The 23,039-nt window shown below is 40.7% G+C and overlaps 1 protein-coding gene across 1 annotated transcript in view; it reads left to right on the forward strand.

Annotated features, from left to right (window-relative positions):
• The window catches only part of VWC2L (von Willebrand factor C domain containing 2 like), a 153,179-nt gene extending 141,067 nt beyond the window's left edge, over positions 1-12,112 (forward strand). The window contains exon 4 of the mRNA XM_070618231.1: positions 8,816-12,112. Coding sequence (XP_070474332.1) covers positions 8,816-8,964 — 149 coding nt within the window. The 3' untranslated portion in view covers positions 8,965-12,112. The remainder of the gene's footprint in view (positions 1-8,815) is intronic.
• The last annotated feature ends 10,927 nt before the right edge of the window (positions 12,113-23,039 follow it).

The raw sequence follows: 23,039 nt of genomic DNA on the forward strand, positions 1-23,039 counted from the left end.
ACCAGGCTATAAATCTCACATACTTAAGGGCCAGAAAACTCTCTGGAGCTCTCACGCTGAAATTTGTGTGGGAGTTCAGCAATATTGAATTTTCAAATAAAATGACTAACAGGCACGTTTAGGCCAGCCTCAGAGAAAACAATGCTTCCTGCATGTTTCCATCTTAATCTGAGGAAGCTCTTTGTTCTGAGGTTAAGCCAAATGGTTGGAAAGAAACGTAGGGATGACCAACTAAGAGAGGGGACAGAGGCTCTCCGTTCTCCATTCAGGAAGCTCCTTCAGCAGTTGGAATCTTGTCACTGCTCTCTGTCCAGGCCGTACAAGGTCACTGGAACAGGTTACTGGGGAGGTTTCTGTCACTTAGTTCAATTTTAACTGAAATCAGCTCTAGTTGTTTTTCTAGAAACATTTTCTCCAAGAGTTTGATAGCTGGAGATAGGTCTACCTGATCAGAAAGCCTGTCTGCTTCTCCACAGCACACTAACATCTGTCAGACTTCACGAAGTGAGCATTAAAATCAGGTAAGAGGCAGAACGTAAGACAGTCCAATTCTACCACAGGCTGAGGCCTACAAGCCTACTATTTGCTGAAACATTGATTTAGGTGCTCTGCCAAATAAATACAGGAAGTTTACGGCCTTACACAATAGGATTCGGCCTCATTTATGCAGCAGGAAGATCATTTACAACCAATTTCTAAAGGAGACCAAGCATCAGTAATAAATTTTCAAATCAAGGCCAGAAATTGCAAGACTCAAAAGGGGACTATTAAGCAACATGAAGTTGTTGTCAAAAGGAGGATTTTCAGGGACATCATACCAATTTATAATCCAGAAGTGTCTATAAAGTGGTCAAAACCAGCCCGGCTTTCCTCGTCTCTGGAAAGGAAGAGGCTTGGCTGTAAAGAGCATCTGGGTCGACAAGCAAAAAAACTACAGGGTAGGTCCTGCTGGGGGATCTTGGTGGCAGCCTGGCTGCCTTCTGAATTGATCGCTAGAGCCGCACTGCCTTCTGGGCCATGTCGGCTTCTTGGGAGCAATTCCTGCTTTGCAGTTATGGAGAAGAGGTTGGTAAAGCTGCTGGAGGGGCCCGCTTCTCTGGCCCATGTGGGGATTTTCCAGCCAGACCATCCCGTTTCTATCAACCCATTTGCCTATTCACCTCTGTATGCACACACACGCACAAACACACACACACACACACACACACACACACACACACACACTTAAGAAAGAGGAATGTAAATCTCCCACCATCCCTGGTGCTATAAAAACTTGGAGGAAAGTGAAAAACAGCTCCTACTCACAGAAAGATTGACATCTTGGATGGAGCACGGAAAAGTAGCCCTGTATCCCGGCTCAGTCGCTTCCTAGCTGTGTGACTTTGGGAAAGTCCCTTGACATTTCTATGTTTCATTGTCTCACGTACAAAACAAAGAAAATAGTAGCTCATGTGAGGAGGCAATAAAGTCATGCAGGAAAATTCTTAAACAGAATTCAAAAAGTGTTAGCTGAGTTCACTGTCGTCAACTGGATGTGAATTTCGTCTGAGCTTTCTACAAGAGAAAGCCGCCGAGTCAGGAACAGGAGAACATCCGATTATGACTGACATTTGGAGCGAACAATAGCACGCATAAAGACTTGCCTCAAGGAAGGCAGTCAAACAGAGGTCAGACACGGGGGTTGGAATTTCAGCTCTCCTGTTGTTTAATTCTCTGCCCTTTATCAAGTCCCGGACTCTGAGCTTTACTTTCTCTCTTGAACGATGGTACTCACGATAACTACCTCACAGCATCATGCGGAACACGAAATAAAAAAACATATACGAACATGGTCCATAAAGAATTTTCCCACGCTGGGTTTCAGGTCCTCAACTCCATTTTCTTTGTTTTTTTTTAAACATTGGCGCCTGAGCTAACAACTGTTGCCAATCTTCTTTTTTTTTCTCTGCTTTTTCTCCCCAAATCCCCCCAGTACATAGTTGTATATTTTAGTTGTGGGTCCTTCTAGTTGTGCTATGTGGGACACCGCCTCAGCATGGCCTGACGAGCGGTGCCATGTCTGAGCCCAGGATCCGAACCAGTGAAACCCTGGGCCACCTAAAGCAGAGCGCACGGACTTAACCACTCGGCCATGGGGCAGGCCCTTCAACTCCATTGTTTATTTTCTTCATAGCACAGAATGACTTGAAATGGCCCTGTTTATTTGTTTTTGTGCTTTTTGTCTGATTCACCCCACTAGAATGCCAACTCCCTGAAGGCAGAAACTCTGTCTTATTAACAGCTGCATCATTCACGTTTAGAATAGTCTTGTTCTGAATATTTATTTTGTTACCTGATTGTTAGACAAGTATACTGGCAGTCAGCCTCAGATAAAAATATGAAGCAGATGAAGTTTGCCCTCATTGACTCCTCTCCCCATCCATCTTAGCGTCAGAAATAAGCAGTTGCCTCCTTCCTATGATTGGGGAATCCTCTGTGTATAAGGAAAGCCTGTCTCTCCCTAGAAAAGCCACAAAGCCCAGGTATTCATTTCCCAGCCTCCCTTGCAGCTAGGCTGCAGACACTTGACCAAGCTCTGTCCCCAGGCTTACCTGCTGCAGACTCTGAGCTAGTACTTTCAAGAAGCATAGGACCACACCATCTCCATTCTGGTGACACTGGTAAGAGAGTCAGCTGTGCTGATGGTTCTAGCCACCGCCTCCAGGGTCCTGGGTTGGAGATATTGATGGTGCAAACTGCTATATCTGCACCCAAGTTGTGTCTTCACTGGGTCCGATTTGTGGTATGATTTTTGGCTCTTGCTCCTGATGGTATTACCACCACCACCCTGCCCTCCCCCAACCTCCCTTGCCCCCGCCCAAGCTTAGTTCTCTTGGCTATTCTGAATTTGCTCTAGATACAACTTCCTTTAATTAGTGCCTTTTATCCAGGATTGGTTTTGTTCATAGAACCCGCCTCTTTCCCAAACAGCCCAGTATCTCCATCAGCTTGCACATGATCCTGGTCCCTGAAAGGACTCCAACTAAGCTGTCCTCCTAGAAATTAGTTACCCATTCCAGCTCTTTTCCTTCTCTTTCCCCAGATCAAAATGCACTTTTCCTGGGACTTTTTTTCCCTAAGGACCTTACTTTCTATAAGGGATAATCTGATCAATTAATTCAAGCCAATGTGTTAATTGCTGACACTAATTTAATATTACCAGAGCGTCTTAGCAGATACTTTTAACGTCTCAAAGCAAAGAAGAAAGGAATGTGCTTTTCCCACCACACAGTGTGAAAGCCTATGAGGGTTCTAGTCTTTGCCTGCAATCTCAAAGGTCCTGCATCCATCAAGACAAGTCATGTCTAATCCAACCATGGATGCTCTGTGGACCAATCATATAGTGACCCCAGTGCAGTTTACAGAATCAATATCTTTACTTCATGATTACACACACACACACAGACCTACTTAAAATACTTCAATGGCTCCCCTTCGCTTTTGGAATAAAGAGCAAAATCTTTACCATGGCCAACAAGGCCAGAATCTTGAGCTCTAACCTAGTGATATAAATGTTTAACAAGTGGCTCTCAGGTCGGGGAGGAGTGGTTAAAATTCTGATTTGTCACATTTGCTGATTTTGTTGATATAGATAGTTCTGCCATGGCCAACTTCAAGCTACCAAAATAATGTCAATGAGGTGATAATTGAATGTTTATCAACTGGCTCTCACAAGCCAACATGAGCCACTGGCTCCAGCACGTCACTGTCTTCCCATAGCCACTAGAACTTTTTTCCCAGCCATTTCTTACTATGCTCACCTCTATGACCCCATTGGCTTTTTCAACTTACTCAATGGGTCATATTCTCCCTCTCCTTACACACACACAGCAAATATTTCCATAGACCCATGGCTTTGGTCATGTTCTCTGTTGCAACCTTCCACAGCTCTGTGATCCTCTCTTTCAGAGCACATATTTCAAGTTATGTATTTGTTCTTATGCAACCGATGTGACATTTAACATCGTAAGCGAGCATGGATTTGCAGGAGGTGTGATCAGGGTAGCTATAGACTTCCTTTTCCACATAATTTCTATGCACCCTTTTATGGGAGAAATTTCACAGCTTGCCAAGAAAGAAAACGTTAGTGGCTGGGGAAAGCTGCTCCGTTCTTACAACCACAAATAGGACAGAATCTCTTCTATTTTCTCCTGATTTCTTAGATTACTGAACCTGGAGGAGATCATTCCAAATGCTTTTTCTCTGATCACTAGATATTCTATGCAGATGCCTCATCGGCTAACTCTGCAAGGGTGAAGTGGGAAGATGGGAAAAAGAATTGCTGAAAAGACAGAGTTCCAGGCTTCCCACAGTCGCCTCATCAGAGAAGTTCTGCTTTTATATATTTCATACATTGGTCTTCTTTATAAGATTTCTTTTGAATGATTTCTATTGTGGAGAAAAATGTTTGAAAATTTGTTTTTATTTGTAGGTTTGCAAAATAAGTGCTCAGAGAAGTATGAATAAGGAAATTAATTTATGTTTTATGGGAAAATTTTTTCATGTATGAGAATTCCTAGCCTGCTTTTTCTTCTTCCCTCTTTGCTCCAAGTCCAAGTAAATATTTGAATTGTATTTCCAACTTTATTTCAATTTCAAAAATAATACTCCTTTCTGAGACTGGACCATACAGGTCCCCATTTGTATTTGGGTTACAGAGTGTTCGCCTAAGGTCACATAATCAATTGTAGAACTGCAACTTGAACCAGGTCTTCTGAGTCATAGTCCACTTTCATTCTGCTTCTTAGTCAGTCTACTTCCAGCACCAGTGAGAACTTCATTGTTATCCAAAGAAAAGCCAGAGGCTCACTGCCCAAGCATCTTCTCCACAGGAAATTTCTCTCAGTTTTCAAATAAATTATGTTTTCTGGAGACTATATGGATACACAACATAAAACTAGTAAATCTGATAAAGATCTATAAAACAAACAGTCTCATTTCCTTTTAGCCATCCAATTTCTTACCTCAGCATGCCTCCTCAACATTAAAACCAACTGGACTTCTAAATTCGGATCAAAAGCTCAGGGCCCTGGCAAAGGAACCCAGCAATGCACTCCTAGACAGCTGCCTCTTTTCCTGGACAATTAAAAGCATCCATAGGTCAGTGAGATTTGTGTTCATATCCCATTGATGCCATTTCCTGGTTATATGATCTCTGGCAAGTTATTTTCTATCTCTGAGGCTCAGTATCCTGAGTGAGAATGCATACCTTACATGCTTTATTGGAAAGACTAAATGGGACAAATTCCCACTGTGAAGTAAGTGCTCAACAAATTATCGCTGTGTGTTACCATTAATTAACAAATATGTCTATACCTATGTTACTAGGGGTAGGTCTGACATATATGCAAGGCCTGATCTGTGAGTTCACAAAATAATTTTGCTTCCAATATATAATGATCTAGTTCATACTGTTTCATTCAGTTAAACAAACATACACTGAGTTTTTAATATTTCCCAGACGCAGTACTAGGCATAGACCATAAGAAATGACAGATATTTCATTCCCGTTTTCAAGAAGGTGACAACTTTAATCTAATTGACAGATGAGACCTCCTATGTTCTTGTAGATTTCCAAGAGAGAAGATCTCACCACACTGTTGGCAACTGCCACACTCAATTCTCAGCTGTCTGAGCAACTCATGTGCATGTGTGTGTTTCCAATTCCTAGAGAATCAACGTATCTCCATTTCCTCCTATTCTAAGTGTCAGAGGAAAGAACGAACAGTTGGTCACCATTCTTCACATAATAAGACTTTATTCCCTGAGAGTTATTGAGTTATTCCTCTGTCTTCTCTTTCTAGATTAAATAATTCCAATCCCTTTAACCTTTTCTCAGAGGTCCTATTTGCCAGCCTTCAGTTTAATCATTTTCACTGCTACCCTCTGGAGTCTCTCCAAGTCTTCTGCATTAAAATATGTTGCTTTTGCCATTGAGTTCACTCTTTAAGCAACTAACTCTTTCACGCAAACCAAGACAAAGCAAAGCAGCCCTCAAATTTAAAAAATAGAATAGCCAGAAGGATAGATTTCCTATGTGAGGAACTCATGTGGGACACTCACAAGCTCAAAGCAAATTAGCATTTACTGTCCCCACGGTTAAGGAGGAAGGGCCAGAACCAGAAGAGTTTCTAAATAGTGCCAACCATTCTGCTCGACAATTATCTAAATTGCTTTTAAGCAGGTAAGACCATTAACAGCAAACTTGAGGCTTGCTTTAGTTACACCTGAAGTTCTCAGAAGAGTGCGAATAAAATCACTGGTAATGACATCAAACAGGAGTTTTGATTCCGTAAATACCTCTGGCTGCCGAGGAGATTGTCAAGAGGTCGCTGTGTTATTTACGGGCAGGGCCTTTGACTGGTCAGTCCTGGCAGAGTGCAAAGGACCTTTCTTCGCATTCTGTCAATCAGGGTAAATTAACATTTCCTGAGCTGACAGTGCAGGAAATTCTAAATGACTCTTAAAAAACATGTATGGAGGCTGATCAAATACATGCTGGTCATAGTATGGTACAAGCATACGCAGAAAGGGGCAGATATGAAACCCGGAGGCCTAGTAAAATCTTCAAGACATGCACGGTGACTTGTCAGCAACCTCTTTTTATCAAGATCCCTCCCTGCCCTTTTCTCGTATTGTGTCATTGAGATGAACCTGCCCTTGTGAGCAAGCAGCACACCTCTACACATACACACACACAGAGTGAAGAGTCTTCTGGAAAGTTTCCAAATCCTCTCAACAAACTGGAAATACTCTTACTGGATAATAGTCTGCCTGTTTCAGAGACATCTTTGTTTTGGAACCACTGTTTAGAAAAAAAATTTTTTCTTCTTTCCCCACTTGGAAAAGTTAAAAGTATACAATTGGAGTGAAAAGAGTTGGTTAGAAGCAGGGAGATGGAGAGAGAGAAACCACTGCCTTCTGGCGGGGGAGGGGGCTCCAGGAAAACAGGTAGTAGTGGGCATCTAGGTCAATTTCTGAAGCTAGTTTGGCTCTGGTGCCCACAACTGGCTGGGCTGAGAGGGGTCTGTCAATAACAGGCAAGTGAGAACCAGCTACATTCTGAAAAGGGTCTTTGCCAAGTTCTCTGAAGACTCCCTCAGTTCTGGTCACAACAAATTCATGATGTGGTGTGGAATTTTCCCAGGGAGATGTAGTCCCAAAGACAGTTCAATCCATCACACAATGACTAAATCCGAAGACTTATGGAACTCACATAGTGATCCGTAAATAATCAGCCATTAGGATCATCAGGGACTTGTAACCACAGCATCATAAGAAATGCCCTCCTGGGTGTAACAGACAGGTGGCCAGCTGTTTACTTGTCAGCCTTGACCCATTACACCCCTCCTGCTCTGGCTGGTTCTTCACGCCCAGGCATACACCCCCAGTGTTTGTCCATGGAAAGGCATAGGTTCAGAAAGGCCATCAGTACGTGTGCACAGAGGTCTGGCAGCTCTGAAACAACGGGGGATGAAAGCCATAGTGTCTTAAATAGTTTCACATGATAAATAGACATTGTAATTTAATAGTTACCATCATTATGAAAGATTCCAATTATAAAGTGGAACTACAAATTGCTCCTGATTTCATTTATTTGGTGGTAAAAATAGTCTGGTAAATTCTCATCAAGTGGTGCGAAAGTGAAAGTAGGGCACTGATATTGATCTATGCTGCCATGTTGCTTTGTAGCGGTTATGGCAAGTGGCCAGTAATGGTGGGTTAATAAATCACTAGTAGATACAGCTCAGCGTTCCTTCTCTTTATCTAAACATATACTTCAGAGACTTATACCAAATCATTTCAAAGGAACAACAATTTGCAGCACCCCACTATAATCCATTACACCTTGGGAAGCAATTTTTGTTCCATTTGAATTTGAGAAATAATATCACCAACACTGAATACAGGCATTTCTACTTTGGGAGGGTTAAAAGAAAAAAAGAGAGAGAAAATAAATAAAGGGAAAGGAGAGAAAAATGAAGTAAAAGACCAAGATTGGTGAATTTTAAGAGCATACATCTATAATGAGCAAGCAACGACATTTTTCAGTAAAGCTTTCCTGAATCTGAAAAAGTAAAATAAAATTCCTGCTCACTTTCAAAAGCCAGCCATTTGGGTCATTCTTAAAAAAAAAAAAAGAAAGAGATAGCCAGCAGATTAAAGGAACTCCATTTATAAAAATCAAATGAACCTCTAACAAAGCTTGTTTGGGATATGAATAAATCATCTGGTCATGAATTATTCATTGTTATCAAGAAGCAAGCTGGGGATTCCAGGAACTGGCTTGGGGTGGTGCTGAAACTGGAGTGAGCAAGTTCATTGTCTCATACTCACCACAGGAAGCGAGGGGACAGGCCAGAGGGTACGTCACCCGATACAGACCACGTTAGACCCCTACTCGAGTTTCAGGGGACACTTCGGCAGGCTTTGCACCCCCAAATATAAAGCAAATAGAGCGTAATCCGTAGAACTTCAGAAAATTGCATGTACTCGGTAATGGACAACAACATTTTTTGAGCACTGGATCTTTTAAAACAAAAAACAAAAAGCGAGATACACATGGAAAATATGACCTGTGTGCAAAAAGATAGTAGGGTTGAAAGTTTGCCTTTATGGAGATGGCTAGAAAATTCCTTGATAATAAGCTGGTAAGAGTGGTGTGACCTGTTCATTCATGGCTTTGGGGGTTGGATTTTTATCACAAGTGGGGAGGGACGGGAGAAAGAGAGCCTCTCAGATTTAATCAACTGATCAATGTATGTGTGTGTTCCAGGTCCGAACTGCTTTGCAGGAACTACCATAATTCCGGCTGGCATTGAAGTGAAAGTGGATGAATGTAACATCTGTCATTGTCACAACGGGGACTGGTGGAAGCCCGCTCAGTGTTCAAAACGCGAATGCCAAGGCAAGCAGATTGTGTAGAACAAACTCTCAAACGATGTCGCGTTCCGAAGAGACGATGCCATGGCTTCTATACTGCACATGTTTAAAACAAAACAGAACAAACAAACTCCTGCCAGCTACAACAGGGTCACCAGCAAAACCTTTTAGGGTTGACAAAAGTGAATATTTTACTAAGAGGAAATTTCTCTCTTTCTCTCTTGCTATATAAAATATATATAGTATATAGCTATCAAAACCGCTTTTGTAATTATCCATGCTTGATGGTGACTTGACGACTGGATTTCTGGAACAAAAAGAAATAGCCTTGTACAGGTTCCTTCTCTGGTGACACCTCTGACCTGCCAGCTCACTGTCTACCGATTTACTCCATCTCTACTCTTCTATACGTCATACATGGCATTTTTCTCTTGTAGCAATTTTTTTTCATCTTGAGAGTCTAAGGGGCCAGATTTGACTGCACTGTAAGGGTTTGAGTTGCGTCAAACAAGCTTTGGTAAAGGAACATCAGGGGTGAGGATGCTTCCCAACCAGGAAGACACGAAAGCATCTAACTGCTCACTCCCCTTGAGTGAACCCTGCCTGGTAGGGTCAGAAAAGAGAGGCGCACATAGATGGACCCGCTGCGGGCAGTGTGGGAACTGGTGCTTAGTGTATTACGTGGGGGCTCACAATTTGATTCTTACAAACCACACATTTCATATGCAAAACCTTGAAACTGCCAATCAAAAACTAATAAGTGAACAACACCATAAGCTTGACTAAAGAATCCAAAGGGAGACAGGTATTCGAAATGGTAGCATTAATCACCAGAGCTTCTCATGACGCTGAATTTAAGTTCGGCTTGTAACAAATCACACTCTAAACCCACTCCATCACTTGGCACTATGAATACCAGAACCAGGGTGAGTAGCCCCACTGTGAATCTGAATCCTTCTGAACACTTCTGGCTTTTGAGTTCAGATTTGGCTGAAAGCCAGCAGTAGACACAGGCAGATTTTAGGGTTCAGGACTGCATTTGCCATGTTACAGTAATGACCACTCAGCCCTATGTCTAAAATACAGATTCAGGACACTCTTTCCACCTCAAGTGCTGATTTAAATTAAAGATTAGGGTAGAGTGAGTCTTGCACAATACAATTCCATTTGTTGAACATTTTTTAAAATGTATATATTAGATACTGAACAATTAAAGTGAACCTTTGAAGAGTCTCAAGGCTGCCCTGGTAATGCTGCTCGTATAGTAACAGAAAAAATAAAATACACAGGGTATCTGATGCCACCTCGATTCAAGTGCAAATTTAGTAACTCTGAAACCACATGGCATAGTCAGTCGCTATTCCACTCTCCTGTCTTGAAAACCCTGGCGCAGATCTGATGGGGTCCTTGAGGAAACTTTAAGGTTGTCTTCGTTATCGATGTTCTTTCCTTTTCTGCTCCCAACCCAACCTGGGCTTCGCCATGGCTCCTGTGGAGTGCCGCATTCTAGAGCAAGCTTTCTCAACCATAGCACTATTGACTTTTTGGGCCAATTAATTGTTGTTGGGGACTGTCCTGTGCGTTTTTAGGATGTTTAGCAGCATCTTTGGCCTCTATCCACTAAGTGCCAATGGCAACATCCTAGTCATAACAACTGAATGTCTCCAGACATTGCCAAATGTCCCCAAGGGGTGGGGGAGGCGGAAGAATTTCACCTGCTTGAGAACCAATGGCCTAGAATAATCAATAAAGAGTGGCTTCTGCCAGGGGGACATACTAGGCCAGCTCTGGCTGTGCCTGTGGCTTTGATGAGCCTCTGAGCCCTTTGGGACATGTACAGTCAGCAGCCCCGAGAGAGAGGGCTTGGTCTCCTGCAAAAGAGGGGTGCTTCTATGCCACAGGTCCACCCTTAGGACACTTATCGCGTTAGTCTCATCAACTGGGTTTTCATTTTAAAATTCTCAGCCTCTCCTTCCTGGAAGCACCTTGTGTCATCAAGAAAGAGTTGTCACTTCCAAAATTAATGTGTTGACGAGTCGGACCTGACACTTCTCACGCACACTGTGCTTGTGTTATGATACCAACAGCCATGCCGGCGCCATCTGTGGAAGAACAACAAGCCGTCTTCCCTTAGAACACCAATTTGCAGCAAGGTTGGTGCCTTCCGTTGCCACCACGGATGCATCCTATAGACAGTCATGAATCATTCATGAACAGTTCTGCATGATTTATTCCTGCACTCCAAAGTAAAGGCATTCCACACTTCAGCTTTGTCTAGACAGAGATATATTATAGAGCTTTCTCTGCCCTGAGGTTGCCTGTTGCCAGCTTCAAAAATCCACACTCTCAGAAAGAAATAATAATAATAAATGACAGGAAGAAGGTTTGAAACCCAGAAAATATCATTAACAGAGCCATGTAGCATAGTGCCCTATCTATTATTAAGGCGTCACTATGCCCTTTCTAGAAAACAGAAAGAGAGTGCAACTGGGAAGCCGGGGTGCAGAAATTTTGCATCGAAGTCTTGGCACAGTGATAGTCACAGCAAGAATTTACTAGAACGGAGTATAATATCCATCAAGAAACTCTCTTCAGAGAGTTTGCGGAATGAAGGCTGCTCCGTGGCTTCTGTTACCAGCCAGAGAAAGGGATTTTTTCTTTTTTATTGTTGTTGTTGGATTTTTTTCTCTCAGAGTTTCACTACAAGCTGTTTCCTTTGAGACTTTGTAGCACTGACATTTTTCCCCCTTTAGGGAGAGATGAACCCTATACTGTGACAGAATTTCTCATAAACGAATAAATATTTTACAACTTCCTTCCACCCAGGTCATTGAGAAATTCTTCCCAAACTCTGAACGACAGAGTTCTGGTCTCATCTGTTGTTGTTTTTTCGTTCTTTGAAGACTGCAGCCACACTGTCACCTCTGTTCTATTCCTCTTTCGCCTTTGGTTCTCGGCTTTAACTACAGCTCTGTTTAAATAAGGGATCAACATCCTGTTTGTCAGCTGATGCCTGTTAAAAACGATTCAGTTTCTAAAATCTTTGAAAAATGGTGTGCCTGAAAACTAGTGAGAAAAAAAAAAACTAAATACTAAACTGTAAAAAGGGGATTCTAGCAACAATATTTGATGTGGAAAAGAATATATTATTAAAAAATTATTTTGTTAAATATAAAGTGTGTTAACCAGCGAACATTGTTTGTGGTATATTTTCCTTCCCAATTTTTTTCTCCTCCTCTCCTCACTATCTAACGACTAATTCTCAGTGATTTCTAGCATCTGAAAGTACATGTGTCATTAGAGCTATATTCAATTAGAATCAAGCATTAGCTTCACCATTTGCCTGTGTACATTTTCATTTTTCATAATATGAGGCAAGGCTGACTTGGGGATCAGGGAAGAAGCTCAAATACACCGGCAATGAGAGTGTAAGCAATAGGAAAAATATTTTCCTGGCTCCATATCCATGTGCAATACTAATGATAATCAATAATTATTGAGTGCTTGCTCTGTGGCAGGCCCCGTGCTATGCACTGAACTCATAACATCCTCTTCAACCCACACAGCACACCTACAAGGGAGGGACTCTTATCTCTGCTTTGCTGTTCACAATATCAGAACACAAAGAGATTGAGTGATTTGCCCAAGGCCATAGGTTAGTAAATGACAAAGCAGGAATTTTCTATTAGAAAAGTTTTCAAATGTACACAAAAATCGAGAAAACAGCGTAAAGAACCTCCATTTACCCATTGCCCAGAGTCAACAGTTATCAAGATTTTGCATAATGCTTCATCTATTCTTTTTTTTCCCTTGACTATTGTAAAGCAAATATCAAGCATGACGTCATTTCAGCCCTACATCTTGCTGTAATATTCTAACCAAAAAGAAAGGATAGTTTTTTACAAAATCATGTTATAAGTTATATTACCAAAAGCTAACAAAATTAGTAATTAATTCCTTAAAATCATCTCCTATCCACTCCATAGGCAAATTTCTTAGATTTTCTAAAATATGAGGGGGTGGAGGTTGCATGCTCCAAACCGCCCCTTGCGCTGCATTTGGTTGCAATGCCTCTGAAGGCCGGGAGGGATTTGAACACTGCCAAGTGAGAGCTGTGAACTCTAACAGAGTCCTGGGTTTGTTGTCATGGGAGGGTTTGTGTTGGGAAAATCATTCTTTTAAAGCTCCATGTTAAACTCCTTCCTAGACGCCGAGGAGGGAAGGCAGCGGGCAAGAGGCTTTCTACCAACTGACCTCTGAGGGGCAACTGAGCCCCAGAGCAAGAACCATTGCTGACAATCAGCACCCAGAGGATGCTGTCTTTTAGTTGCGCATACGCTTTCCTTGTGGAGTGAGAGCAAACTGTTGTTTTTCTTCTCCTTGAGACAAACGCACTGCCTATAGAGAGTAAAACTGAACAATATTTTATAAATTGCCATCATCTTCTGCATTGTTGGAAGAAGAAGGAAAAAAAGCCAACCACTAAGATAACATCAGCATGGAGTCTCCGCACATACGCATGCACACCTCCACTCCACCACCGCTTTCTTAAAACAAGATTAGACTTTCTTGCTTTTCAACTTCCCAAGAGTCCAATTCTCTGCTCCCTATGTCCCTTGCAAGGAATTGTTTACAATTCACTTCTGAATCAAGTTTCATGGGAGGGCACTTCAAAGCACGGGAGAGAAAGCTGTGAACTGTGACAGTCCTGGATTTGTTGTTATTTGAGGGTTTATGTTGGGAATATTCTCTTTTAAAGAAAGATACATTCATGATTTTGTTACCACACAAAATTGGGGTTCTCTTGCCCAATGCACATAAAAAAGTCAATTATTATGGCATCAGCTTTTGGAAAAAGAAATCAAAACTATTGCTAGGTTGATCTGTAAGGAGACAGAGAGTGATGGTAGAAGATAGAAAGTTAGAAATGTTTTTGATTTTTTGATTACTAAAGTGTTACAGTAGTGGGGAAAAAAGGGAGGTTAGAGTTAATAGAAACTAATTTATAATTTTGATTTATAAAATTCCAGAGAATGACAGCATCTACTTTTTAGAAAAAGCAACCTTCCAGAAAATCACCTGAGGGTGTTTCCAGGTCTAGATTTTTACGTAAGTCATCTATATATTTTGTAAAATCTTTGAAAAAAAAAAGCGGTTCCACAACTTTCCTTAATTGCTAGTTTAGTTTTGAACAGTTTATATATATATACACATAATAAGTTATGTATAACTTGTTTCATGGTATGGAGTGGCTTCTCCCCATGAATTGCTTGGGCATCTCCTGGTGGAAACCAAATTCCATATGCAGGTATAGACCCTATAGTTCCTTTTTTTTTAAAGAATAGTACAGTGAACTCAATTTAAAATCACTCAGCTTCAACAATTACTCATGGCTAGTCTTGTTTCACGTATTACCACCTCTTACTTCCCTAGACTTTTTTTTTCTTTTGAAAGGATGGGGTGGTGAGAGAAATGAATGAAGAGGTCGCATAATGGCTTTAACTTTTGAAAATCTTGAACTCGTGGTTCTTTGAAGCTCAAATTGTGATTCAATTCATCCCAGTTCTTGCATTATTATATGGCTTTGAGTAGGGGCACTTTTTAAAAGCTATGCTTTTAGAAGTAAGTTTGAGTTTTGAAACCTTCCAGATAAACAGTTATGTAAGGAGGTTGGGGTTGGGGAAGAAGTTGGATATAAAGTTCAGCTACCATTTCCTGAGCCCCTTTTGTATTGGCTACTTTACATGAGACAATGATTTATGTTCACTAATTCAACCACCCTCATAACCACCATTATTATGAACTGGCATTCCCATTTTTCTGACTGGAACACTGAGATTCAGGGAGGTTTTATGATTTTTTTCAGGCTCATACAATTAGAAGGAGGCAAAACCAGCTTTTATATCGAGGGGTTTTAAACATTAAACAGAATATTACTCGTAAAATAGCTTAGAATAGAGTCTGGAACATAAGAAGAGCCGATTATACGTTAGCTATCGTTAGGACTAGTGGTGTTATAAGAAAGATTTCGTGGATAAGGTAACTCTGGATTTAGACCTTGTTGCTTGAGTACAAGTTGTGCAAGTACTTAGCGGATGATATTGTGGTATAGAAAAAAATGAATAGCATATTTGGAATATGACAAGCAGTCAGGTGTAATGTGAGTGTGAGGTTGGAGATGGGGGGACACAGTGAGGGATGTGTCCAGGAAGGAAATCCAATTGTTAGTGCCTGGAAGATAATACTGAGAAAATTGGACTTGGTTTTTATTGATACTATGTGTTAATTAATGTCAAAAAAGAGTGTGGTATGGACATATTTGTGTCTTGGAATAACAATTCTGATAGAGTGAAGGGTAGACTGAGGTCTGGGGATAGAGAGGTTGGGACACTAACGAGAGGCAATTACAAGAGTCCTGGGAAGAATAATGAGGATCTGATCCTGTAGTAGTGAGATTCGAACAGACCAGTTTGCACAACAGGACTTCATGGAAGATCAAATGGGGATTCAAGAATTCAAATAGCCCACATTTCTAGGTCAGGTGGTTAGAAGGATAGTGATGCTAATAAGAACCACCAAAAACGTGGAACCCATGCTTTCCTTGGGGGCAGCACATAATCTCATTTTAGACTTTATGTCAAAGATGCTGGTAACATCAGGTATTTAGGATCAATCTCAGATATGCTTATCTCCAGAGCAGCCCACTCTGTTTCTATTTGCCAATTCTGTTTTCATCTTTGTTTGAATAATTGCCATTTAAATAACCAAAGTTCTCCACTGGTCATACATTTTTTCATAGTATTCTTGAAATGGAGGTCAAAGATCGAAATGGCAAGAATAACAGAATTCTTCACTAATTTGCGGCAAACACTAATCTCACACACAGTGAGACAAAATTTATTTGCATATTGTTATAGAAACTGCCTATTCCCAACACCTCTATTTGATCATGTCCCTTCAGAATATAAAATGTCTGTTTCATTTTAGTATTGTTGTTCATCAGGGTTCTGGAAAAAAAGGATTATAATAACGTGCTGCATACTAACATTTTGGTCAACAACAGACCACATACACAACAGTGGTCTCATAAGATTAGTACCAAATAGCCTAGGTATGAAGTAGGCTGTAGCGTCCAGGTCTGCGTCAGTGCAGTCTATGATATTTACACAGTAATGAAATTGTCTAACGATTTAATGTTGTTAAGCGATGCATGATTGTATTTAGCCATCCACTGTTTTTTTTCTGTCCTTCTCTGTTTTTTTTCCCCCAGACATATAGGATTAAATGGCAAATTCAGTCCTGGGAGTGCCTTTCGATTTGAGACTTCCAAGGATGCCCATCCTGCTCCCATTACACTTTTCTTTTCCTTTGTTTGTTTTTTGGTTTCATTCCATCTTTAATTAATCACAACATTGGGTCAGCCAAACCCATTAACTGCATTTCTCATTTAGACCTTTCAGAGATGCAGTTGCAGATGCAATTTAATTTGTTGACCCATGATCGATAGCAATTAATAGCATCTCTTTAATCTTGGTGAAAGGTCTGTCACTGGCTTCTAGTAGCTACCATCTCAAGGGAAAGGTGTCCATGCACACAGGCTCTTTAGCTACTAGGCAAAGGGTGCCCTCAACCACCTACTTTTCTCATGACCTAGTAGCCATTTCAGAAGTCACCACTCTCTAGGGAATTTTCAGTTATCACAAAAAAGTTCATCCAGACTCTGTGATAAGATTCCTCCACTGCAGGTTCATCAGGCACATGTTATAGATCAGGAACTCAGAAAAATACTTTTCAATTCAGAAAAATAGATTTGACTTTTTAAAGCACATTATATTAATAAAACCCAATCACTGAAATCCAGTGTATTCCTTTCATCTGTCGTATTAATTAAGAGTTTATTTAATTATTGAATAAACAACATTCCAGCTCGGGAACTAGGCACTGTGGTTAAAACTAAATGAAGCATTATTTTTTTCCTGTTTTCAAGGAGATTGTAGTCTGATGGGGCAAACAGCAAAACAAGTTCACAACAACAAAGAGGGAAGAGCTGTGCTTTAGGTATGAACAGGGACACTGGGAATATTTGCAAAAGGCCAGCGTATCATCCTGGGCCTGTGGGAAGGCTTCCTGGGAGACGGAATTCATGAGTATTAAAAGAGGAATAGGCTAGATAAAGAGTGAGGGAAGTAGCCAATGCCCTCTTGCTGTTTATAAAGTGAAGTTTATACTGATATAACTTAGACCATGTAACTGCCCCATTTTGCTAATAATGAAATCCGTCTAAATCAGCAGGTATGTGCCTGGCACAAAACCAAGGGCTTAGAGCAAATGAGAAAAGCAAAGATGGATCACCTCCATGTTATGAAGGAATCACTTACTTGTCTTGGTGCCACTCAGCCCTGGTTTTCTAGAGTCAATTCACTGACTAGTGGAATTCCCTCTCCTCTACCCAATTTGGAGTGCTTTCATCTCAGTAGAAATTTGGGTAATGTCATCCTTCAGTGGTATTTGCATTGTTGGCCTTATCTGTTGACTCTTTGTACTTGGTGCCAGGTTTAACTGTGGAATGGAAATCTGTGGCCCCTGTTAAACATCCAGAAGCAAACAAGAGACATATTTCTGAGCAAGGATACCCTTCCAAATTTTGGGAAATGACAAGGTGAGGATGGCCACATGCTCTGTAAACTCACTAGTTTTGAAACCAATTGTCAAGAAGTTTCCTGTTACGATTTTACAGACAGATAATAAAAAGGAGCTAGGCAATATCTTATAGATAAGATTTGAGGTTAGAAACGTAAAAAGCTCTGGATATTATGGACTGATGGCTGTGCCATTAAGATCACACACTTGCTGCGTCTCCATGGAGCTAGTATGCTCTTCTCCTTCTTTGGCACCTGACGATTGCAGGTTTGTTTAGCCTACAGTAATTCTTATCCCACCTTTGCCTTGCTGTGAAGCATTTCATTAGCTCTGCTTGTTCACAGATTAAATTTCCCATCCCTAATCATTTGTGGCTCAAGTCGTCCATCGATTTCAATAGGAGGCTGAACATGAGCGAAAGAGAGTTGCAGAAGGGAATGAAAAATTAAGCTGCCATGGAACCTAAAGTCTTTGCAGTGACAATGACATATATGTATAAAAAATATTTCTTAGTAAATGTGCAAAATACTAACATAAATGAGGCAGGCCAGTGGTGTAGTGATTAAGTTCCCCTGCTCTGCTTCAGTGGCCCGGGGTTCACAGGTTTGGATCCCAGGTGCGGACCTACACAACGCTCATCAAGCTATGCTGTGAGAGTGTCCTGCATTCAAAACAGAGGAAGATTGGCACAGATGTTAGCTCAGGGACAATCTTCCTCACCAAGAACAAATATATATATAAACATAAACATATGGTTGGGGCTTTTTTGGGTTTTTTATTTTTTTTACAACCAGAGAATCATTTCCACTCAAGAGGACTTATCTTCCATTTACATGCTCTGTTTACTATCTGATGTGGCCCCGCAGGGCACCACTCCTATAAGGTGAACAGAGAAAGACTTCCCTGGGTATCCAGATAGACACTTGCATGCAGTTGGAGAAGAATGTTCTCCAAGCCTCTGCACTTGTTACCATAAGGCACACACCTATCCTGTTGGCTGGGCTGGGCGGTACTTTGAGTTCTCCCAAGAACCCAGCAATGTTCAGGAGGTTCTCACCACGAATTGCCTGTTTCTCAGCTGACAAGTATTCAGCTCTCAGGCATGCTCACTTTAGTAGCCTCAGTTTGCTTCAGATACCTGCTTGTACCTTCCAGCTCATGAGTTATTGAACACTCTACGAGGCACAGTTCAGATATAAATAGTCTGGGAGGCCCAGCAGCACTCGTGAATGAGAGAAGAGACAAGCCGTGTTCCATTCCCCACTCCCTTTTTTCCAGCATTGTGCATTTCATCAGCAGCCAGGGCACCGGCTACCAAGACCCCAGAGACAGCAGCCTGTAGTAGCTTTGTTAGAACATTATGACTTGGTTTTCTTTCTTTTTAAACTTTCAGCCATCCTCAAATGAGCAGGGAGGGAGGCCAGGGTCACAGCAGCAAGTTGTGAAAGGATACATCTGAAAAGCATAAAGTAACTTAAAAAATAGGGGAGGTGCACAGAATTATGACATGTCACAACATCAATGTAGCGTGCAATGATACATTTCCCTTCTTTGCACTTGTGCAAGTAAAACCAGAACATACATCTGTAATCACATATTCCATCCCATTGATTTGCTCTCACAGAAAATGGAAGGCTAGTCATCAAACTCACATGCCTATTGAAATGATGTCAACTCAGAAAAATATTCTTTGTTTACCATAAAATGTATATTTCAGCATATATAAATTCACTGTATGCAGGCTGGGTATATACAGCACCATGCAGTTTTCTTTAGCTGTCTTCGGAGAAGTAAAAGGACATATTGGAAATGCATCATGCATGCTTTGAAATACAACCTAGAAACACATTCTCGAAGCCTCTACTCTGGCACGTGACATACAGTTTTAAAAATTCTTTGGTTAGTTTGAGCCATTGCATATTTAGTATCATCAGATCTGAAGCTGAACTAAAACAATCTAGTCCAAAGTCATTTTCTTTGAGACCTGATTTATGTCTATTGAGCTGGATCATTGTAAAGGCCCGCTTCTTGATGGCTCTGTAGATATTGCCAGAATCACAATATCTACAATGGCCTATAAAGGAAGAAAAAGGCTTTATTCCTTTATATAAAGGATTCATTGCAAGTGGATATCTTTTCTTTAAAATTTTTTATTGACCTACACTATGTATACATAAAAGCCCTCTTATAACATGGGATGTACAGGGTGTATCACTTGCACCTCAGAAGTCCCCATGTGCCCCCTTCCACACAATACCCCCACCACCACTAAGAATAACCCCCAGCAAGAGTGGGTGAACTTCCAAACAGCACCACTCACCTTTGCCTGTTTTGCAACTCTATGTAGTAAATAAAATCATACATTGTGTGTCTAGCGAACCTAGCACCTTTCACTTAACATTTCGTTTGTGGAATTCATCCATTGTTGTGACATGTCTTTGTATTCTCTATGAAGAAGGAAGTTTGATTTCATTGACAGAGCTACATTCTTTATTTCCTAGGTGAAATGTAATTATTAATATAAAAATCTAAAATCTCACCCAATGATCAGAGATTGTGAAGAAATGAGGGGAATCCTCTATAAACTTAAATTTTTTTTCCCCTTCTGGGATTTTAATAATATATATTAACTTGGGAATTTACTGGACTCCTACATTGACAGCTGCTTCTAAGCAGAGGGAAATGTTAAAGAGCACCAGCATTGAAGCTAAGTTTCTATTTTTAAGAAGAGGGTTTGCCCTCCACTGTAGAATTTCATCACTTCTAGTTGAATTTGTCATTTATCACTTTCTCCCTTCACTCTTCAGTAATGTCTTACACTGGCCTAGAAAAGGAAGTAAGATCCCCTGACAGATGAGCTCAGAAAGGTCAGATCGGAAATAGAGAAGGAAAAAGCATGGTGACATCCAGGGTGGGATTGTCAGAGACTAGAGGGAGTGTCAAAGAGCAGCATGACAAGGACAGCTCGTCCTAGCAGGAATTGTGTGTGCTCTGTAGTCCGCGCCCAGAACACCTTGACCTACCCCGCCCCCCACTCCTTCCCCTGGCTCTCTCTTTTCCATCCCTCAGTCCTCGGCCTAAATGCCACTTTTTGGGGAACGTTAGCCTCACACTCCAATTGGGTCAGGTCCCTCACAATGTTCCTTCATAGTCTCTGGACTTCTCTTTATGGAAAATTCATGACTACATAAATAAATTATTCTTTAGCTGTCCCCTCCACCAGACTATAAGTTGATGAGACATTTAGGAGTGTGTCTGGCATATAGCAGATGTTAAACTAATATTTCTTGAATGAGTGAATTAATAAAGGAGCAAGATTAAATGAATATTGCAGGCATCCTTAAGATACAAAATCAATTTTACCCCTGAACCTTTGACCTGTTTCCTTCTCCTTGGTGTTTTTCTTTCAGAGGGGGATATGTAAGTCTCTCTAAACAAACACAAAATTCTTGTGTGTCATATAAATCCTCTTCATTCTAAACACAAAATGTTTCCTTACTTCCAGGAATATGTACAATATAGGTCCCTTAAGTTAGGGAACCAGCTGCTCAGCATTTTGGTGCCAAAACCAACCAAATGGATGGAAGGTCAGTAGAGCAAACCCATTTGATTAGAAAGAAGTGTCTTACTCCATCTCAGACAAAAGGATCGAGTAGACTCTCACAATGACATCTGTAAAAAGACCTGTAATGTGCATCCCACTTCTCACATCTAGTGGGTCTATTTAGGATGAAGTATTTGGCAGAGAGAGAAGACACTTAAGGTGTTGTGTGTGTTTATGTTTTTAGGCTAACCTACTGTCTCTTCAGAGAAATGAGACTCTTTGACCTCTTTTTAATTTCAAGATTCTTAGACTATAAGGAAATTTAGTGAAATGACCAAGAGAGCATGTCAATCCAAAGCATTTGTGCTTTCTTCAAAAGTGATCCAGATGGTCAAATAATGGGTCCAATCTTTGCAGTTGTAGATGGCCAACATGACTAAGCGACGGTCTGACCTGGCAGCTATGACAAAGTCAAAACATTTTTTATTCTGAGGTTTCTTTGGGAGCAAAGGATTCCTAGAATTTCCAAACTGGAAAGGGTTTCAGAAGCTGCAAACAATTTAACCTGATGAGAAATATTAATAATAATTTACACATAAAGCTATTCACATTTCTGATAATTAAAATAAATTTATAGTACATGTTATTACATGTGATAGCAACAATCCTATAATTCTGACAGTGAAACCAATTTCCAGAAACTTTTAGTTAATATCTTACAAAGCTAAACTGAAGTTTTGGTGTATATCCTTTAGGACTTCTTTTTTAATACAGAGCTTACTCTTGAAACCTGTTTTCAACCTATAAGTGACACAGAGTATCTAAATTAAGAATTCCCACAAGGTTTTTTTTTCCCAATAATCTACTCAATTATTCAAAACTCTCAGCCAAAAGAAAGGAAATCTTGTGTAAAACTATTAAATGTATTAATTTAACCCAAAGACAGCTTAACGAGCATTTTTAATCATTTACCAAATGGAAGGCATTCAGCTTCATATTGAGGGCACTAAGCTGAATACAAAATAGTCTTTTTCTCAAACCTTTATAGCCTAGTGAAGTAGACACAAACAAAACTGTCAAAATTTCAATATATAGAGGTGTGCATAGGATGTGATACAGCATAAAAGAGGATTAATTACTTCAAACTGGATTTCAGAGAAGTCTTTCTGGAGAAAATGATGCTGCAGTTGGGTGTTGAAAAATGAACAAGGGCTAACTGAATGCAGAGAGATGCCAGGCTGTTGCAGCTGGGGAACACCGTGAATAAAGACATGCAGTGTGAAGCAACAGTGCAAGTGTGAGTGTTATGAGCAAAGCCATGGTGCACTCGGATTGAGAGATGAAGCTCATAAGGCAGGCATAGATCAAGTCAGGAAGGACCTTGTGAGCCCAGTTAAGAAGTTAAACTTCAGTCTGTAGGTGTTAGGAAACCACTGAGAGATTCTAAAGAGAAGAGCTACATAGTCAAATCGGCATGTCGGAGAGAGAATTCTGGTTCGGGCTACAGGATCAAAATGTCTCTGGGGAAAGTGACACTAAACTGGAAGCAGGATTAGATGGCACAGCACTCAAAACAAGAGATAGTGAGCATCTACACAGAGCATTATTTATAGGGATAAAAAGAAGTGGATCCACATGAGCTAAATTTAGGCAATAAAATAAGGAGGACTTGAAAATTGAATATGGAAGTTGAGAGGAGAAAGCAGTATAGCCTGAGGGAGCCCTGAAATACAAGAGAAAGAACAGGTTGGATTTGTGAGAATGTGACAAGTTAAACTTTAGACATGTTGAGTTGCAGATGGCAGTGAGATTTCGAAGTAGCTTTCCCAAGCAGTCCATTGGATATGAGTTTGAAGTTCGAGGCCAACCTCAAGACTGGGATATAAGTTGAGGAGTCCTAAGAATATAGAAGACAGTTAAAATCATGAAGCAG

This window comes from Equus przewalskii, chromosome 5 (assembly GCF_037783145.1).
Source record: "Equus przewalskii isolate Varuska chromosome 5, EquPr2, whole genome shotgun sequence".
Lineage (NCBI taxonomy): Eukaryota > Metazoa > Chordata > Mammalia > Perissodactyla > Equidae > Equus > Equus przewalskii.